The sequence below is a fragment of the Lissotriton vulgaris genome, chromosome 1_1, assembly GCF_964263255.1.
Source record: "Lissotriton vulgaris chromosome 1_1, aLisVul1.2, whole genome shotgun sequence".
Classification (NCBI taxonomy): domain Eukaryota; kingdom Metazoa; phylum Chordata; class Amphibia; order Caudata; family Salamandridae; genus Lissotriton; species Lissotriton vulgaris.
The window spans coordinates 2,137,667,602-2,137,688,295 of NC_141685.1; the positions used below are offsets into that span (position 1 = coordinate 2,137,667,602).

The 20,694-nt window shown below is 47.0% G+C and overlaps 1 protein-coding gene across 6 annotated transcripts in view; it reads right to left on the reverse strand.

The window, feature by feature from the left end:
• Nucleotides 1-20,694, reverse strand: part of PACSIN2 (protein kinase C and casein kinase substrate in neurons 2) — a 524,922-nt gene that overhangs the window by 56,930 nt on the left and 447,298 nt on the right. For all 6 annotated transcript variants that reach the window (XM_086922160.1, XM_086922135.1, XM_086922175.1 and 3 more), the window contains exon 8: nt 12,011-12,132. In XM_086922160.1, coding sequence (XP_086778286.1) covers nt 12,011-12,132 — 122 coding nt within the window. The remainder of the gene's footprint in view (nt 1-12,010; nt 12,133-20,694) is intronic.

The window sequence follows — 20,694 nt, forward strand, 5'->3', positions numbered from 1 at the left end:
GAGTCCTTGTGCTCAAACCTCAGTGTCCCAGGGTCGTGTATTCTATTCTACCTGTTGATTGGTGCATGAATTCTTTATTAAAAAAACAACTCATGTCCATCTGATCATTTAAACCTAACGGACTCATGGTGTTGGAATTCCTCATCAGAAGTGTATTATTTTTTTACTTGCTTGACTAACATCTTTTAGCAGCCTGCCTCGTAAAGAATAAAGAAAGCGAAGGTACACCTCTGTGATAGGGGATCTCTAGTTGTGTTATAAATTATCATATAAATTGTGTTGACCTCTTCTTGTCAGTCGTGGTTTGTATTTTTATTTGAAATTTGCATTTTTATGTTTGGTGAATACAGTGGCCTCTGAAGAAGGGACGGTGTCCTGAAATGCATTGGGCATCGAAAAGTGGAACCCGCATATCAAAAATTGCTGGATTGTGATGTATGTTATAAATCACATTGACATGTATAAGAACATGTAATGTAGTTGAAGTGTTGTGTTTAAATATAATTTTTTTGACATTAGGTATTGATTAAATAGAAAATTGTAAAACATAAAAGTATCGGTGTACCTTGTGAAAAACTAATGTTAAATATCACAGCAGTGCGCAATGGGTTTTAGCTACTTACTTGAAAATAAGAACTGTTTCAAAATAAACCTTTTGCCAGGCCTGAACCTTCCATTTTGATACATACAAGTCACCCAAAGGGTAGGCTTTAAACAGCCCACAGGGTAGGGTACAATGTATTTAAAATGTTTGATATGTACTTTTAACCTTTACATGTTCTGGTAGTGAAGAACTCTTAAAATTGTTTTTCACTACTGCAAGGACTACCTCTCCTATAGGATAACATTAGGTTACCTTATTACATAGTGATAACTCTCAATTGAGAGCAGATGAGAATGTTGAGGTTGGTGTCTAAAGAACTGTGTTTAAAACCCTCTTTAATGGTAAAGTTGGATTTGAAGTCACAATTCTGAAAATGCCACTTTTAGAAAGTTGGCATTTTCTTGCCAATACCATTTGGTGCCTTTATACTAGGTCACGTGACTAGGAGTAGCTAGTAAGGGGTCTTTGTGTATTGGGTCTTTGTGTATTGCTCCCAGACAGTGAGACAAAGGAGGAATAGGTGTTGTCAGGATGGGCCATCCCTGACTTCGTAGGGGGGTGGGGCTGTCACCTACCATACTTGCACATCACAAAGACTCTGCCTCAGGACACTCATAAAGGGTTTCACCCTAGTCTTTTGTGTCCACAGACAAGCTGTGGGCAGGGACACAGGAAATTCATAACAACCCTGGGGGTAGAAACCTCTAGAACCTTCTCCTACTTCAAAGCCAGCACCTCAGACCCAACTCTTCCATTCACTTCTGGATCAGTGGAAGACTCAGAAGGACTGCTGTGCTGTTCTGCTGCAAGAAGGACTGCTACTCTGCTGCCTGAGTAAGATGGACTTGACTTTCATCTTTAACCCAGGCCCACCATAATGAATAAGGGCTATTTGGCTGGCTTCCTGATCCGAAGCTCAGGGAAAGAAAAACCTCCAACTCCCTTGAACCCTGCACCTGAACTCACCCTGCTTTGAGTCCTAGCACCCCAAGTGGCACTGTCCCGTCCTGGATCTTTGGAAGTGGGAATCGAGGTGCTGTGCCAGCCCAGCTGTGGTCTTCCTTAAATCTGACGTGAAGCCACGCAAATCATCGCTGCACAGCTAAAAGCTTCACTGGATTAGACGCTGAGTGACATGAAGCACCACAGAACCTCGCCTAGCAGCTGCCAGCCTCAACGGAATCGACATAGAGAGACGCAAAGCCTTGCCGCCCGGCTTCCAGACTATCAGAACAGATACATGGCCTCACTGCACAACATAATTGGAACCGACACAGAGCGCTGAAACCCGACATAGGATCTTGCATCTTCTCGAAACAGACACCGGACGACGCAAAGCCTCACAAAGCTATGTTGCACAGAAGGATTTAAGGTACTTTGTTCAGTGGACCTAACTGGTTCCCTGTTGTCGGCCTGTGCACCATCGCAGTTAAATTTATCACAACTGTGAGTTGCACCACCAAACTCAAATTCCACAAATGAGAGGGAGGAGCTACGACACCAACCAAGATGGCTGCATAGTCTCCCGGCTCCGCTGACCCCCATCCTCTGCTCGCTTATCCTGTCGAATATCCTGATCTCCTGCCCCGGATTCGTGTGGGTGAACTAGTCTGTATCCCGATGGTGTGATCGCGGAATTTTTCTGATGTTCTGGTGTGAAGTAACATCGAAAATGTTTTGAGGCCTACCCAGGCTGGAAGCCGGGGTCTTGATTTCTGGTCTACCCGGGTCCAAAGTGAACAACAACGGACTGCCGAGGGTGGTTGGGTCCAGTCCCTGGAACTTTCGAAAATTTCTCGGAACTACTTTGCAACCATATGCTGCCTGGTGCTGTACCTGAGGTGAGGTGACGGGTGGTGCGCGGTGCTGCGTCGCGGGGGCCCCGGCCCGGAGGCCCGGCACTACCACCGCTGGTGCCCCGGGGTAGGGGTCCCGCCGCACGTTGCTGCATGTTGCTGGCCCGTCCCTCACGGCCTGTTTCTGCTCCGGCGTATCCTGCCCCGGAGAGGGAGCCTCTCCGTGGGGATCGTTCTGCCTGCGGCCGAATGGAACCCGCGGACAGGACTCAATATGGCCCTTCCTTGCGGATGGTAATGGCGGAAGTTGCGGCGCTTCACGCGATGGTGAGGGCCCAGGTCAAATATTGGCTGTCGGCAACAGATGGAATCATAGGACCGGGAACGAGCCCTGACTTGCTCTTTGAGACCCGGCAGCCGACTTGCCCCCTGTTGGAAGCCCTACTGGTGTGTTTGGACACGGTGCTGGAAGCTGTGCCTGCCCCCGAAGAAACGGAATTCATCGTGTGTGCTGAGATTGGTGACTCTCTTAAGTTCTCGGAAACATCGGTCCTAAAGTTATCGGAGCATTTCACTGCTTCCCCCATCCTGGACACTGTTGGCCCACACTTTGATCTGTGTCGGAACGAGTCACACCCCCTCCCCAACCGGTCTCCCAATATGGCGGATGGAACGATGCTTGGCTTCGGGGACGGGGAGGGGCATCGTTGGTGCAAGCTGTGTGTGTTAGGACCTGCTATTTCTCTCCTAATTGCGGACTCAAGCTCCGGCTGCTTCTGTGTGAACTTTGACTATCCGGGGATGTGGCTTTTCTTATCCGAGGGACACGGCAACTTTGTTAGACGGGGCCAAGGCTGAGATTGTGGGTTGAATCGTTTACGATGGATCTATTGGTAACGGGACTGCTTCATCAACAGACGGATTCCGGGGCGGGGGGTTTGTGGTCCCCCCCGGGGTATTTTTGTATGGTGGACAACTTTACTTGTGTTGGCTTAGTGGGGCCCCTTTGATAGGGCGGGGGGGATAGACCGGGAGCGCATAGACTATCGCCCTCCTCCGCTTCCCCCTTAGGTGGGGTTTCCTTTCTTTCTCTTTTTTCTCTTCTTCTTCTATATTTCGGGTTTGGTTCTCGGGCGACAGGCACACTGCTGGGGCCGTAGTCATCTGCAGGGCTGCAGGGTGGTGGGTTGGGGGAGGGGATCTTTCGTTTTTATTTTTGTTTCTATGGCCTTTTTTCTCTTCTCTTCTCTTTTTCTTTTCTGGGTCAGTGCAGTGGGTTTTCTTTGGTATCAATCCCTGCTTTTTCATCTGTGCCTCAATTTTCGTGGTGTTTTTTGGGTCTTAGGGCAGGTAACTGCAGGCGTGAATTGACCGTAATATTCCTTCACATCCTGACCTCTTGTTTCAGCGCCATTGATTTGATCGATTACTGTTTATTGTCGATACGTTTACTATTCTGCCTGCCATTTTCGCTGCTGGGAAATTGTTCGGCACCTGATCCTTCCATCTTATATTATAAAATGAAAACCTTTTATATCCTGCTTTTCTAATTGTGCTGTTCAGTGGCCAAGAGTACGCTAGCATGGAGATTCTGCTCCCCGAGGTGCTGCATGTGATTAAAATTGCTCTCTGTTAATCTAATTGCTTAGCGGCCGGCCCCCGGGGTTGTAGGCCCATACTTGTATTTGGTTTAAATGTCAATAAAGGTTTAAAAAAAAATTTAAAAAAAATTCCACAATGATTGGATCCATCCAATGTTGTTGATGTTAACTATCTTTATTCTTCATTTGAGATAAAAAACAGCGGTTTATCATAAATGGACAACAATTGAAAGAAATTCCCCACAGAAGTTCCCAATCCTTCAGAATATGGGTTACTAAAATCCCACATGTAGACAAGCCCAAGGAACCACAAATACATGCTGCCTGCAAAAGGAAAAAAGGTGAATCGGAAAATGAACAGAATCAAAAGTGTACGACTCAGAGCAAAATAACATAATATTACCCACTGTGCTCCTTGAACCTTCAGAAATTGTCTTGCAGATGCTAAATCCTGCTGAAAGAAAATGGGTAGTGTCTGGACTAGTTTCTCATCTAAGGCAGACAAATCGGCCCCATTTCTTTTTCTGAGCAGGCACCAATATAAACCAGGTATTGAGAAAGATGCAGGACAGACTCTTAGTTCAGAAAAAATCAGAGCAAACTCCAGTCCCTAAACCCTATTGATAAGATTTTCCCTGGCTTCAGAAACAGTTAAAAGACTGTCAAGATGATGCTGAATTTGAATTTTCTTTTTGTGTAGAAGAGTCACAACCTTTATATAAACTCTTGGGCTGAAAGCTTCCACTAAGAATGACCTGAAATTGGGAATAATTTCTCGTATATGTAAATTAAGAAATTTCTTGTAATCCTCCTTGATGTAACCATGTAAATTGGCGTCTTGTAGATCTAATGATGGCAGGAAGTCTTTGTTCCACAGCAACAGAAACACATGCCTTAAGAGTGTTCATCTTGAATGAATAGTCTTTAGAAAAATATTCAATTTGCTCCCTTAACATAAAACCTAGAGAATACCATACCTGACTCAGTTCCAACTCTGGTATTAGTATTATTACATTTCGTTTAGCAAAGACTCAATAGATTCTGATATAATGCTGGTCTTTTAGTCGGATCACTTGGGAGAGAAGTCCCAAAATATTGATGTTTCGGAGGGATTGGACTAAAATTCTAAGTCACAGCCCATCAAAACCGCTGTGTTCAACCAATTGCCTAGACATCCTCCGGGACAAGTTTTCAGGAATGTGCTGGTTTGGTAGGCTCCCATTGGTACGGGCTGAGCTGGGGTCAAAACTCAACAACTATACACATTGTAATAAGAAACAAAAAAAGAAATATGTGGATTCTGATGAAATATGTTGCATGTTTTGTTGCAGGCGCTAGGCCCAGCCACAAAGTGTTTTACCGTTTTTATCGAGAGACATGTGAAAACACATAATAGTATCACTAATTGGATTTCTTTGTATTTGAGGCTTCGAAATGCAGGGCAGTGTGCAAGGAAGAAGAAATTTTGCAAAATGCTCTTTGAATCAGATAGTATGAGTAACCCCAAATTCAGTGATGACCAATACTCACTGTTCCTAAACTCAGTATTTGTGTACATTCCCGAAATACACGAGTTTCCTTCATACTTATTTTTCATTCTTTATATTTTGCAATATGAATTGTTGTATAGTCAGTACACAAAGAAAAATCATTTAAAGAAGCCTCTCAATTTTATTGACTCTGGGTACTGCATGTTTTTGAGGAGCCTCCAAACCTATGAATTGCTATGACCAGAAGGATCTGTCAGTCACAGTATAATGCGTTGGTAAATCAGTGATTGTGACAAGAAGTTACAGCTGAAAATGATGTTACTGTCAGGTTGTTTTTTTTGGGGGGAAGCCTTGATGGAGCTACAGAAATGACACTTCGCTGAATTCATTTATCTACATTTCCAAAATGTATAGCAATGCAGCCTACATGGAGGATATAGCCTCCCCATAGGCGCCTGGCTGGTCAGCATCCCGATCAATCACAATGCTACCATTGCAGTGTTGTGATTGGCTTAGGGGAGGGGCGGGAGACGGCCTGCTCCCAGGGCAGGAGCAGAGACGACGCGGGACCCGGGAAGGTAAGATTATTTTATTTTTAAATTAACCTTCTCCCCTCCCTCACCCCCCCCCCCTGTGTGAACTCCTGCGAGAACCCCCCTCCCTCCCCCACCCGCGAGTCATGCCGGCCGCGACTGCATCTAGGCACAAGTAGAATTGCTATTCTATTATTGGTACTTCTGCGGGAATGAGACGTGATATACTTTTTGATCTTGGACATCTGGTAGTTGGGGCTAGTAGAAGGATGCATCCAAATGTAAGGTAGCAAGTTTTAAAAGAAATACAGCCTGTAATAGAGAGCTAGTTCAGTGACTTTCTGGGCTCTGTTTTCTTTTATGGAGGCAACAGACCATACTGACTTTGGGGCTGTTGACCATCTGGAGCCTATAGAGAAAAGTGCTAGGAATGCCTATATAAAGGTCCTTCACATAGTCGAGTAGAGAGTTTATGGCTGATCCCAGTGCAGTGGCCTTATGGTGTTCATAGAGATATAAAAGTCTAGAGTTGGCAAAAACTAACTGCACTCTAACGATCATCTCTGCATCACGAGTAACAACCAGGGTGAGTTGATATGTGATGTCACGAAAGCAGCAGTAAGGGGGCAATTCATATTTAAGGCCATCAGACTCAAGAAAATGAGGACTGCTGTTCTGCAGAAAAAGGTATACAAATGCACAGAATCACGAATGCCAGGGTGAAAAACAGCTACCCTGTGAGGGAAAATTAGAGCCTTCACCTAGAAAGAACAAACAATCTGACGGGCCAGCCAGAAAATCAACTCTTTGATGGAGGCAGCAAGAGGATTAGGTTCCAGACCACTCTTCTCAGATCTTTTTTTTTTAAAGATAAATAAATGGTATTGTCATTTACAATGGCAATAGGTGAGCAGTAGAGAGTATTCGCGGACACAGAGCCATACACACACACACACACAGACAGACCCGCGCGCACACACACACACACAGAGACAGAGCCGCGCGCACACACACACACACACAGACAGAGCCACGCACACACAGACAGAGCCACGCACACACACACACACAGACGGAGCCACACGCACACACACACACAGACGGAGCCACACACACACACAGACAGATTGTATTGTATATGGGGGGGGGGTCTTTGGCAAAGATTTGGGTTGTGTTGCACCCTTATGTTCCTTTGCAGTTGGAACCTTGTTCTTGGTATCATCCTTTGTATGCCTCCTTAACTTATCAAAAGGAAGTGCATCTTAAAACCCCTCACCTTTACTCTTAAATGGGCAATGCCATTCAAATATTACTCCTCCTATATCCCTTTTCTGCAATCATAATTAACCTTCTAGCAACTAATGTCACCCGAAACATGATACACTCTTTCTAAAACTCTGTCTTCATCTCAGTCCATGGCAACCGGCACTATCGCGGAATTACTCACCCAAATCTGATACCGTCCGTCTATGCATATCTTCGTCCTGCGGTGGCCAGGGCTATCTTACAATGTCCCACATTCCTGCTCCCATGCTCAGTACTTTACTCCTCTATCGCACCACTGATCTTCCACCGCTAGGCACTACCCCTGCCACACTCACCACCACTATTATTCGTCTGCACTTATTCCTCACCGGGACAGGGGCACTTGTTTAAATACAAGGTGTTCTTTGCCTCCCAGTGATCAGTACCATACCAATGTCCGATCCAAAAGGCGATGCTACGCTGCTGTACCCGGTATCAGTTTACCAGGAGCAATGCCATGCTACTCTACCATCCCAAGTGTTGCAAAATCTGTTGCCATCATACTTTAGTCCTTCGAATACAACAACAGGTACCGTCGCACTGTATTTCCTTTCAGCTGATGCCCCCTCCCCCAAACTAATTCTATGGCAGTGGCACTTATTATCTAGCACCTGAGGGAATCAAGAACACCTGCTGGGACTCTCCCTTAAAACAGTTATAGCATCATTATTCCAGCGGCCAATGGTATCTTTCTGTATGCGCCTCTAACCTCTAAAAGGGATATTAAACCACGAAACCCAAGCTTTCCTACTGGCGATGAGGTCATCCCATCCCTTCACTGAATAAGCAGTATTCCCTCCAGCATCCGCTTTTGCCCCATATCCCAACCCAAAGGGCGTATCACCATAGCTGATCCCTCCTACCGTTTTCTGTGACAGACATGCCATAATAATGTATAACTAAGCTGCAACAGCAGGTGCATCCAAGAACATAATTCCTTCACGCTGACTGCAACCCTGAATTCTCCCTTGTTCGAAACAAATGCGGTACAGTCTTAAGAAGAGAAAAGGAATCGCCAAAACGCTACACCATTAGCATACGGTATACAAAACTAATGCAGTAACAGTTTAAATGACATTAACAACTTTGACAGCATTCGTGTACCTCTCAGCTCGCAGTGCAGACGAAGAGAGGGTGTCATTTACTCCGCTGTAAATGGAGTACATTGAGAAATGTGGAAAGAGGGAAAGGCGGGATATTGAGAGATGACACAGGTAGCTGGGGTGAGAATAAGACGGGTAGATAGAAAGAGAAATGCGCAGCAAAATGGAGAGATGTGACAGTTGTGACAAGCAGATGGAGAGAGGAAGAGCATTGTATAACAGGTGCCACAGCCCAGAAGAGAGGAAGAGAGGTACACAGAGTTGAGAGAGGTAGCTTGAGATAGATGTAAGAGAGAGACCTCCTGAGGCAGATAATTGAGCTCATCAGAAAGTGGACGATAAGGACAGTAAGGGAATACAGGATACAGAAGAATAATGGAACAGACGCCGGGTCGAGAAACAACGCACTGTTTCAAACACTCCCACACTAGTTACCTTCCTTGTACCTCGCTCCAGGAGGCTTTTCCCCCTTTATCTCTCAATATGGGCCTGGGTTTATAACTCTTGCTCGATCTCTCCTTCTCCCTCACGCATTGTCTGCCGCTCTCACCGGAAACGCCACTACCTGTGCCCAGGGGGGCGGAGCCACTTCTCTGAAAGCGCAGAGGGGGGCACTCGCTGGGGCCTCTGGGAGCTGTAGTTCAACATATTTTTTCTCGTCAGAGCGGCGGCCATTTTGCAGCAGGCTCATATTGTGGCGATTCAGGAAGTTCTGCTTTCTGAAGTGCGGCGTCAAGGAGCAACTGGTGAGCATCAACGGCATCAATTCACCTCCTCTGCTGAGCTGATAAGCTACTGTGTGAACGCACTGCCCCAGAGGTTTCTAGGTGATAACCCCAATAGTGGAATGTTATGCTATTGTCTATCTGGATCGAATCGGTGAATAGTTAAAGGAACACTCAGTTTAGCAAGTTATGGCACATTAACATCCTTGTTTTAACAACGAAGCTAGAACACACCACCATCTTTCTCAGTTTAGCAAGTTATGGCAAATTAACATCCTTGTTTTAATAACGAAGCTAGAACACACCACTATCTTTCTCCGTGGCGATGCAGAAATGCCTCGGAGAAATGCAGCCTCATTTTCGCATTCGGGGCGTGTTTTCTTTCTCTCCTCTTCCCATTGGCTGGAAGGTAAAATAGAAGTATTGTATGAAGTGGTGTTCCCCAAATCAGCTACTGCCTCAATGAGAGAAGCCACTATTTTGATTATATTTATTTCAGGCAAGTCACCCACAGACTGACCTTCATGTAGGCCGATCTCCCTACTGAACATCAAAGTCAAACTGCTAATGCCTATCGTGCAAAACATCTGGAAGTACTCTAATTACCTTGATCAAGTGGGCTTCATACCAGACAGACAGGCTAGGATCAAATACCAAAACGGTGCTGGGCCTCTTATATGTGAGTCAAAGAGGAGGGTAGGGGATGCTAAATGATTAAAACGCATTTCATTGGGTGGATTGGAACTTTCTGAGAGATGTTTTATTGAAGATGGTCCACTAGAACAGTTATCTAGATTGGAGGAATGTATAGATCCGAGGGTGCACAAATATCTGAATGATGGGTTTTTCAACTGGTTTAGCATGTAGAGGCACAAAAGCAGAGAGGTTCCCTTCCACACTTACATTTACCCTCATTCTTGAACTACTGCCCAACTGCATTAGAAATAACAAATAGGAGTAACCCTTAGACCTGAGGTGGATGAAGGTTATAGTTCTAGCCGAGAACAACAGTGCCCATCAAGGTGTCATTTACACAAATAAGTTAACAATGTAGTAAATAAATATTCAATATTCCCAAACAAACAGTGGAAACTGAACAAAAACGACCATGAATACACAAATGTGGGGCTGCCTCACAGAGGTCAAGTTCCTCTTCTACCACTAAGAAAGGCAAACTTTTCCAACAAATGGTGAATAATCAATGTTTCACACATTCCATTTTGACCATTTTACCAATCTGTTAATTTATAGCAGTCCATAAATTTGCCCCCACGCACTGAAAAGACCGGAGAGATGGTTGGTGTCACGCTAACGTGGCTTACTGAATGGTGGTTGTGGAGCCCTTTCCGTGCAGTCTTCCTTCCCTTGCGAATGGCTTTATGGCCATGAGCAGCCTTTTTTAACTTTTGCTCTGAGAACATAGCCGGCATTATTACTCTCTTACTCTGCTGTTTCCAGTGAGTTGTAGCCTGCTTCTTTCCAATCTTTGTGGGCTGCTGGGAGCAATTCCTATCCATACACAAATCCAGGGAGTAATGTGTTGGGAGTCTATTTATGTAGGCATTGCTGCTGTCGAAGGTGGTCTTTTGTCCTTATCCAAACCTTTCTTTGTGTGGACCAGTTTGCCACAGTGCCCTGCAATAGGTTTTTTTTCACGCAACTCTCTTTTTTCCTCTCTACTGAGGGCCTGCGTATTGCTTCTGCACAGTATAGCACCTCTCACTTCCAGACCTCCAGTGGGGGAGGCATAGATGCCTTCCATCTCATAGTAATGGCCCTCTTGGCTAATAGCAGCGCAATAACTGCAAAATTTGTGGCAACTTTATATTTCTTAGATTGCGTATCTCAAATAAGCCACCTCCTATGTTCCCCCAAGTCAGTTCATCCCGTGCGTGGCCGATGCGGTTTAATAATTTGAGCCAATAATGTTGTTATGCTGTGCTGCTACATAGTATATTCCGAAACTGTCCTGTTTCATCTCTGCAACTGTAGCAGGCAGACGGAGGCTCTAGGTATATTTGAAAAAACCTGGATAGAGCGAGATACGCCCTGTGTAATATGTTGAACTGGATGTACCCAAAGCAGGCGTTTCAGGATACTTTCACAGAAATGTGCATGTTGGGACCAATCTGAAGGCAGTAAGCAAGCTTATGGTGGGGGTGTCTATATTTGCCAATGTGCAAAATCAAATTAGTAGAATGCTGGGCTCCAGTGTTAGTACAAGGTGCTGCAGACAAGTTCAATATGACCAGCACTGCTGCATGCAAAGAAAGGGAACTGTTTTTGCGCACAGCAATGATATGTGATGCGCACTCACACAAAATTAGAAAAAACAGTGAAGGCAATTGTGTCCACAGCGTTTTTTTATCATGCCTTACAGGGACTGCAAGAACCGTAGCACTTTCTGGTTAATAACTTTTCTGGCTCTCACAAAGGAGGTATAACTATGCTTGACACATGACATACAACATAAGTTGGTACTACTAAATCAAAGAAGAAAAGTCCATGCCTATTTCTAAATGTTGACTTGTACAAAAGTGGCAACATGAAGGGGTACCTGTTTATATAAAATGTGCTATGCGCGCTGTTTCACTAGTAATGTATTTAGATCATTTTTAAAATATCTCCTAGTTGTATTGACATTTCTCAAGTGGTAAAGAAACTGCAAACACATGTAATTGCATGGGAGGTTGCAATAATAAGAAAACATTTCTGCACGTGATACCGTTAGCAAGAGGTGGCAATGTACAGTATGCAGGGTCAAAAACAGCAATAGGGGGCTATACACATTAATATTGCTTGCCCCAGCCACCCAAACACTATCATGAACAAAGGTGGCCAGGAGAGGCTTACCTGCTGTGCTTGTTTTGTGATACTTGCTCCCCTGTCTGGTTGATGCCGGTGAGGGTGACCCCGTCTGCAGGCTTCTTCTTCTCCCTCCTACTGAGAGTACGATTAAGATCAACAGACCAGTCCTATAATTAAACAGTAAAATTTAGTAAGGCACGGTTTTGTAAAACGTCATTGTTCCATTAGCAGCTCCACTCTGCAGTCACAATTGATGCCAAAACCTTTTGCGATATATTCGAAGCTATGTGTTGGTTGGACCTAAACGGTTTGAGGAACTGTGTAAAATGCTTGAACACATGCACTTTAAGTATAGAACGTCTTTGCAAATCTCCCTAAGCAGTTTACAAAGCAGAAGGAGATGGTGAAACTACTATCCCAGTCATGGCCAGAGAATGGATCAAGTTTGACGCTTTATTTAAACACAGTTCTCAAGTGAACCAGAAAGCATGCAGAAAACAACGAGGCGTTGCAGCAATAGCCTTAAATCCATGCGAATGCATGAAATGGAGGCTGGCAATGTGTACATGAAGCAAAAACAGTCAAGGGCCAAGGGGTCTGGAAACACAGCACAGAAGCATAAACCGCGGGCTGGGCTCAGAAGTACAATACAGGAATATGGAAATAGTAGGCTGCTTTAGGGATTGCTGGGCATACAGATCAGGGACGGCATTAAAACGACAGAGTGGGCTTAGTAGTAGCTCAATGTCAGGGAGCAGACAATGCAACGTGGGCTAAAACACACAAAGCTTGGGTGCATACTGAAGTTGGGAACGAAATGTGGGCTTGAGGATACCTTGTGTATTGCATGGAATGCAGAAATGCAAAAGGATGGCAAATCCAGAAACGCCACAAGGGCATTTTGAGTATTGCACTGAAGATGGCTTGTGTTGGCAAGTAAAGTATAGATTTGTAATGATCACTACATAGCCACATAATCTTTGGTCCTCACCAACAAAGGATGCTTGGGTAGAATACCCTTTACCAGGATGCATCCAGGATGCATCCAAAGTGCGTATTGGAAACCAGGCAAGGAAAGGAACCAGTGCCCAGAAAGACTGGGCAGAGAAAAACTCGGGGCTTTAATGCGTTGCAAACATCATTTATCATCCACAGTTGCCCCAGGGCTGGCAAGAGTGCAGAATGCTGCCAGATGCATATCTACAAACTGAGCCCATCCAGTTTCCCTACAATTAGGAAACTATTCTCAATGGCTAGTACCATCCTGAAGAAGATAAAATCCCAAGGCAAACTTCAACATTCATCACGGTTCCTCTCCTGTGACCTCTTCTTCTCGTGAATTTGCATTTTCTTGCAGTACAAAGTCTGAACACATGCATTGCCAGGCTGATATTCCTACCCATGTTGCCCTCACTGCTTACTGCCTGCAAAGTGTACACATGATCAATGGTACGTCATGCCACTGAGGTTTATTATTTCGTAGACAAAGAGCTTCCTAATTTTGCTGCGACTGATTGCTGTCTTACAAACTCCTCTTGCCCTCCCATTGATGAAGCTATCCCTCGTAGAAATAAACTTTTTTAATTAGATGGCTATCGGTAATGGAGGAGAGGTTTTGCCCTTTTGGGATGGAACTATATTTTGATTTGTTCTATAGTAATTAACTATGTCTTAGTACTGATGCATCAGGGTCTCTCCCTACTCCAACAGATACTGGAAAGAATCTAGATGTCATCTTGGATAGCAAGTAGTGACTGGACCGATAGGTCAATCAGATTGCCACAACCTGCTCTTGGATCATCAGAATGCTGAGGAAAATCTTTTCATTTATTTCCTTCCCGGCACGTAGACAAGCAACCCTTGCGCTCGTCTCTACTAATAATAGAGCTGTTACCACTAAATGAGTAGGTTCTCAAGCAGTCTTCTTCCAAGCTTCTCTGAGGAATAATTGGTTGGGATTTAAGAGTCTCTTATCAACACTATTCAACTAGGACAAGGATTAAGATAAGACTCTAGGAAAAGGCTGATCAGAGTAAAATAAAAGTCAACCAATAAAACACTAAACGCCTTGGATGATGAAACAGGACATTGTGGCAAGTAGTTGGCTAAAATTCTGTCGACACCTGGAACTATCTTTTGCTTAGCAGGGAACCAGGAGCTGCTACAGGGCCTCAACTCATGCCGAACTAATTTAGAGCAGTCTGAGACTGGCCACCTTCCCCTCAGGTGACAGCTAAGGCTTGTGAGTTCTGCAGAGATCTATTTTGTCAACAGTAATATTCACTATTATTCTCCTCCCCTCTAAAAGATCATAGGAGACCATGAAGTCAACCACTTCTCTGCTGACAAAACTCAGCTATATATATATATATATATATATATATGGCATTTCTCAGATGGAAGGGAAGGTCATTCCAGGCTTTTGCTGAGCAAACAACAAAGAGTCTCCCACCCCATGAGGCTTTTTTAATGTGTGGTACTATCACCAACTTGGCTCCAAGGGCGTGAAGGGTTCTTTTGGGCAGGTACCACTAAATTTGCCGTTGCAGGTACTCGGTGACTGTGCCTTGGAGTGTCTTGTAGACGGTGTATAAAGCTTGAAACGCACCCGTTTCCTAATAGGCAACCACTGAAGTTTTTTGATTTCCTTAGTAATGGGAACAAATTTAGGTGTACCACTGAGCCACCTCGCTGCCGCATTTTGTAACAGCTGAAGTTTATTCAGAAAGCGTTACTGTATTTTTAGGTAAAGACTGTTGCAGTAATCAAGCCTAGACAAGCCAAGTGCTGTGACAACTGTCCGCTGACTATCAGCCAGCAAGAAGGAGTAGTTTCTGTCCTATAACTCCAGTTCTGTAGTAGGGGTATCACTGTTATACAATACAAAAGTGGGAACCACATGTGGACAATGTTTAACGGGGTCCAGTGTACTTGTCCAGTAAACTAATTAGCAAAAGAATACAAAGTTCCCCCGGGAAAACTAAAGAGGTATGTGTGTATATATATATGGGAGTAGAGCAGAAGCAGGGAACAGGGTGTTCCCTTGTTGGAACTAGAGGACCTCACACACCCAGAAACCTAGGTGTCATGCTTCATCATTGGTCTCCTGCTCCTCGTCAGACTGGCGCTGCAATGTCAGACGGGCGCCGTAGGCGCTCTTTGTTGGAGATCTTTTGTTCCAGCCAATGGTTGAGTGCGATTAAGGGGTCTGGTGAAGGTTTTAGTCGTGAGGGAATAGTGAGATTAAAAGAAGGTGGGTCAGTCCACAAGGGTCTTTATTCACGTGACTGACTCCCTTAGTTAAAATGGTGGGAGGGAAGATAGGAACTGTGAGGGGCACAGTGGGCTAACTCAACCCTCTAAATAGGTCGACATGTTTCTTGCCTAACTGGCAATTCCTCAGGACCTCGGGTGCTAGGTACTACACAGTGGGAAAAATACACAATAAAATAAAGGAGATAGATACAACCCCACTGGGTCAATCAGGGAGCAGACCAAGTGGTCCTGCTCTAGCGGGGAGACCCTAAGAGTATCACTAGTGGGCCTTGCAGTCTGTTCCCGTGGGGCTGTTCCGCGCTACCGACGGGGCGCCTTGCGTGGGGGTAGGTTTCACACCCAGGCAGCTCGTGCTACAGGTACCTTACCTTAATGAGCAGCCCCACGGGAACAGACTGCGGGGCCCACTAGTGAAACTCTCAGTTGATCCATAACGCATTCCCCAGCGTCCCCTGCTGGTAGTACCTGGAGGCGAAGTCTCGGCATTTGCTGTTTTCGGCGGTGGCGAATAGATCTATGTCTGGAGTCCACCACCTTGCGAAGACTTCTCCTAGTACTTCGTCGTTTATGACCCATTCGTGGTTTTCCTGAATCAGTCTGCTCAGTGCGTCCGCCTGAACATTCTGCACACCTGGCAGATGGGTAGCCGTAATCGGCAGTCCTCTGGCCAGAAGCCAGTGCCAGATCGCCTGCGCCTCCTGTGACAGAGTGCGTGATCTTGAGCCCCCCTGCTTGTTGAGGTAATACATCGTGGTCGTATTGTCCGTCTGTACAAGCAGAGAGTTGGTCTGAAAGGACGGAAGAAAGGCCTTCAGTGCCAAGTGAACAGCTCTGAGTTCCAGGAAATTGATGTGATACGTGGCCTCCATCGGGGACCACGTTCCTTGAATCTGTAAGTTTCCGGAGTGCGCCCCCCGGCCGTGGAGAGAAGCATCCGTTACGACAGTCTGCGTGGGAATGTCCTTGTGGAAGGGAACCCCTCGGAGGACATTCTCCGCTGAACACCACCACTTCAGCGACTGAAGAGCATGCAGTCGTATCTTGTCGTCCCAAGATCCTTTCCTCTGATCCCACTGGTCCTCCAAGCACTCTTGCAACGGTCTCATGTGCAGTCGTGAGTGTGGCTTCAGGAAGATGCAAGAGGCCATCGATCCCAGTAGAGAAGACACCGTCCTCACTGTTGTAGATGGAGTGATAATCGTCGCTCCTCCGAAGGAGACACGCTTGCTGACAGCGTATTGATGGAGGCTCCCAAGTACTGCATGCATTGGACCGGGGTCGGGACAGACTTGGACATGTTGATGTGCAACCCCAGCTTGTTCAAGAGAACGCACATCTTCTGGAATTGTGCTCGAGCTTCCGAGAAGGAGGAGGCCTTGATCAACCAATCGTCCAGGTACGGGTAGACAAACACCTTGTTCTTCCTCAGGTGTGCTGCTACCACCGCCATGCACTTCGAGAATGTTCTCGGCGCCGACTTTAGTCCGAATGGGAGTACTGTGTATTGATAATGATTGGGGCAGACTCGGAATCGCAGGAACTTCCTGTGTTTGTGTGCAATGGGCACATGGAAGTACGCATCCTGTAGGTCTATAGCACATAGCCAGTCTCCCTGTTGCAACTGAGGATAAATCTGATGCAACAACAGCATGCAAAATTTCTCTCTGCGAACACTTGTTTGCTTGTCGCAAGTCCAGAATGGGCCTGAACTCGTTCTTGTCCTTCTTGCGAACCAGAAAGAACCGGGAGTACAGACCTCTTCCTCTCTGAGACAGAGGTACGTCTTCTATCGCCCTTTTCCTTAACAGGATATCGGCCTCCGCCTGAAGCTCGCGCAGCTGAAACTGCGAACTAACCAGCGGAATTGCTGGAGGCGGGCTGGTGAACCGAAGACTGTATCCATTGCAAACAATATTCAGCACCCACTTGTCCTGAGTAATTTTTCTCCACTCTGCCAGAAAAAATTGGATGCTTTCCCCCTTCCGGAGTGGGTAACGTATGCGGAGGAAGTAAGCGCTCAGGGCCTAGACCCGGCCGGGCCTTTGGTCGCTGGTGCAGACTGTTGGCCGCCTCTGCCCTTCGGGCGCTTCTGGAACGGCCTTCGGGACTGCTGCTGTTGTTGCTGTTGCTGTCCCGAAGCTTGGCCACGCCCTCTGCCCTGTCCACCGAACCGTCTTTGGAACGGGCGGTACGATTTCTTTGTCTCTTTGGGCTTCTCCAGACCCACAGCCGTGAGTGTTTCGGCCTCCGCCTTCATGCGGGTCATTTCGTCATCCGCATGTTTCCCAAATAGGGTTTCGCCAGAGAATGGAAGATTGGCGGCCCTTTGCTGTGCGTCAGGTTTCAGTGACGTGAGACAGAGCCAGGCGTGCCGTCGCTGGTTAATCCCATGGCAGAAGCCATGTGCCGCCAAGAGGGATGAATCGGCTGCAGCGCTAATGATCTGATTCGCCACCAGCATCATCTCATTTAACACCTCCTGAAAATCTTCCCTCTTCTCACGAGGCAAGTGTTCCGCAAACTGCTGGAGGGAGTCCCAGAGGGCACGGTCATAGCGTCCCAACAAGGCTGTGGCACTCGCAGCCTTCATGGAGGTCGCCGACGTTCCACACACCTTCCTCCCAGCCAAATCCATCTATCTGGACTCTTTATCTGGGGGGACCGTGGATGACGGGGTGGTAGCATGCTGCTTGCGAGCCGCCGTCACTATCACGGAATCCGGAGGAGGTTCCACTCTTGGAAAAGCCGGATCAGAATCAGAAGCCTGGTATTTTTTCAATAGTCTCGAGGGGGCCGCCTTAGTCACCACCGGGGTGAGAAAAAGGTCCATGGCCGGATCCTCCAGGCCCGGCACCAGTGGCAATAATGGACGAGACAGTTGTTGCTGGTGCAGAGTCTCGAAAATTACCGATGTCTTGGGAGTGAGCACCGTCAGCGAGATGCCCAATTTTGCTGCACCTCTTAACAGGACATTGTGAAAGGCCACCAGATCATCAACCGGCGACACCCTTGTGTCCAGCGACCCGACAAAGTCGGAGAGTAGCCCCTGGTCCCTGAGGACCTCGTATGGGAGCGAGACCTATGCCTCCTGTGGCGGCGTCTCGACCGCGTGGATGACCTGTTGCACGATCGTTCCCTCCTCCTGGACCGAGAGCGCGACCTCCCAGTTCTTGGGCGCTCCGCAGGTTTCCGTGGAGGCGCCTTCCGTGGCCTATCCTGGGGTTTCGGTTTAGGCGTCCCCTTAGGCGGTGTAGGAAGAGGAGGCAGTGACTCCGACCCAGGCGGAGGAACAGGAGGTATCTCCGACTGAGGAGCGGGCCCATGCGGCGGAAGCGGTGGTAGTGGTCGTCCTGAGGGTGGAAGTGGTGGAAGCGGAGGGTTGATGAGAGGATCCTCCTTAGGTACAGGAGGAGGGGGCGACTTCGGCCAAGGTGGTGTATATACCACCGAGCCCGGTGACTTCTTCGGGGAGGGGACTGCGAACCAGCCCCTCCAGCAGGCGATCGCCGTCTCCAAGATCCAGCGTGACTTCTGGCGCCAGAACTCCTTCTGCGCCGCTAAGGAGAGCTGGAACGACTCCTAGACGCCGATCTCTTCCTTCTCGACGCGGAGGGTCGCTTTTCCGGTGTCGAACGCTGCCTCCGCGACGTCGACCTCTTCTTCCTCGACGCCGAACGCCGCCTCCACGACGTTGACCGTTTCATTTTCGATGACGAGCATCTACTCCTCCCTGACGCCAACCGCTTTCTCGAGGTCCTCGACATCTAGGATCCCCTCGATGCTGATAGTCTTCTCGACGGCGACGTCGCCTCGACGGCGAGCGCCGACGCCTGTTGCTCCTCCTTCGACTTAGATAGCTCGCCGCTGACGTCGACGACGACGATGAAGACGCCGTCGACGGTGGTCTCTACGGCGGCCTATCCAGGCCCTTCGACGTCGAATCTTCACACCGTCTCGACCCGGAGAGATGGGGAACACACCGTCGTCATCCCTCTCGACGTCGTCGTCGAGGCAATCGACGCCGACGGAGACCGGGGCCGTTTGCTGGTCTTCCTGCCTCTGGGGAGCCCCCCAGAGGCCTAGCAGAGGCAGAGGGAACCTTCCCAGCCTGCCCAGACCCACCTGCAGCTTGCAGTCGTCTGTCTTCAAGGCCTTGAAGCCTAATCTTCAGCCTGTCCCTCAGGGTCCTTGCTGAAAGTTGCTGGCAGATGTCACAGTCTTCAGGGACATGTGCTTCAGGGAGACAGATAATGCAGACGTCGTGTGGATCACTCTTGGCCTTCTTCCTTCCACATGCTGGGCATTTGTCGAAAAGAGCAGGCATTGTAGAGCCCTAAAAAGCCTGAACAAACACACAGGAGAGAAGAGAAGCACCAAGGAATATATACTGCAAACACTTTTCAAAAAAGTGAACAAAAACCCAATAAACCCTTGAAAAAGGGAGAGCTCAATGCCAGGGTCCTGTTAACAGGAGCCGGAAAAAAGACCTGAAAGTAAGAGGGACCTGCTGTGCATACCGGGAGAAGTTCTGGAAAGTTCTCTTAAAGGCACAGTATCCTATTTAAGCCACATATTGGCAGCCTATGGGGCTTGTCTGTCCATGCCTTCCTCTCTATCATTCCAGAGTCTTTTACTGGTAGAGGCAAGTTTCTCTATGGAAGAAACTGGGCAGGCTGTGTTGTGTGTGGTTTTGTTTGGTGGAATTTCTAGTTGAAATACTGGACAGTGTAACCTGTGGATATAGGCTGCATTCTTTGTCTTTAAATTCTCTCTTAAGTGTCTTTGCAATTCTGCATGATTTGACAACTTAAGAGATTATTTTTGATTGCCGGGGTCCACGCACATGGGCGGGACTAGTCACTAGATTATGACTATACACAGAGATTCCCTACTACAGAAGGGGAGTATTTTCTTAATCATTCTGAGAGGTGATCAATGCCACTGCCATAAGCATCAAGAAGAAGCTAACCAACACAAAGCTTTTGGTTTGGAAACCATATTGGCTACCACGTATTCCTGCACAGGGAATAGGTTCAAAAAATGCTTTCGAAGCAAAGCGGGATATCCACTTATTAACCCAAACACACAAATAATCTACCATAATCTCTTATCTGACGCCCGACACCAAGCTCCAAGGTCGAAAGCCTAAAAGACATTCTCAAGTCCAAAACGACCTTTAACACAATGTGGTGAGTACATGATACCAGTATATCAATGAACATAAATGTAGCCTCTTTCTTTCTCTTCTCCTTCAGAACCGTCCAGTAGGCTACAGAATCACCATCAAATCGAGACTGCTACTCTGACTTACTCACCCATTGCTTCAGCAAACAAATCACCCAAAACACAAGAGATTTAAAATACTACAGCAATACTTGCAACATGGTAGAAATCTTACAAATCACTGTGACACAGAAATCACTAAAATGGCTTTCCCCAAGAGCCTGCATCAC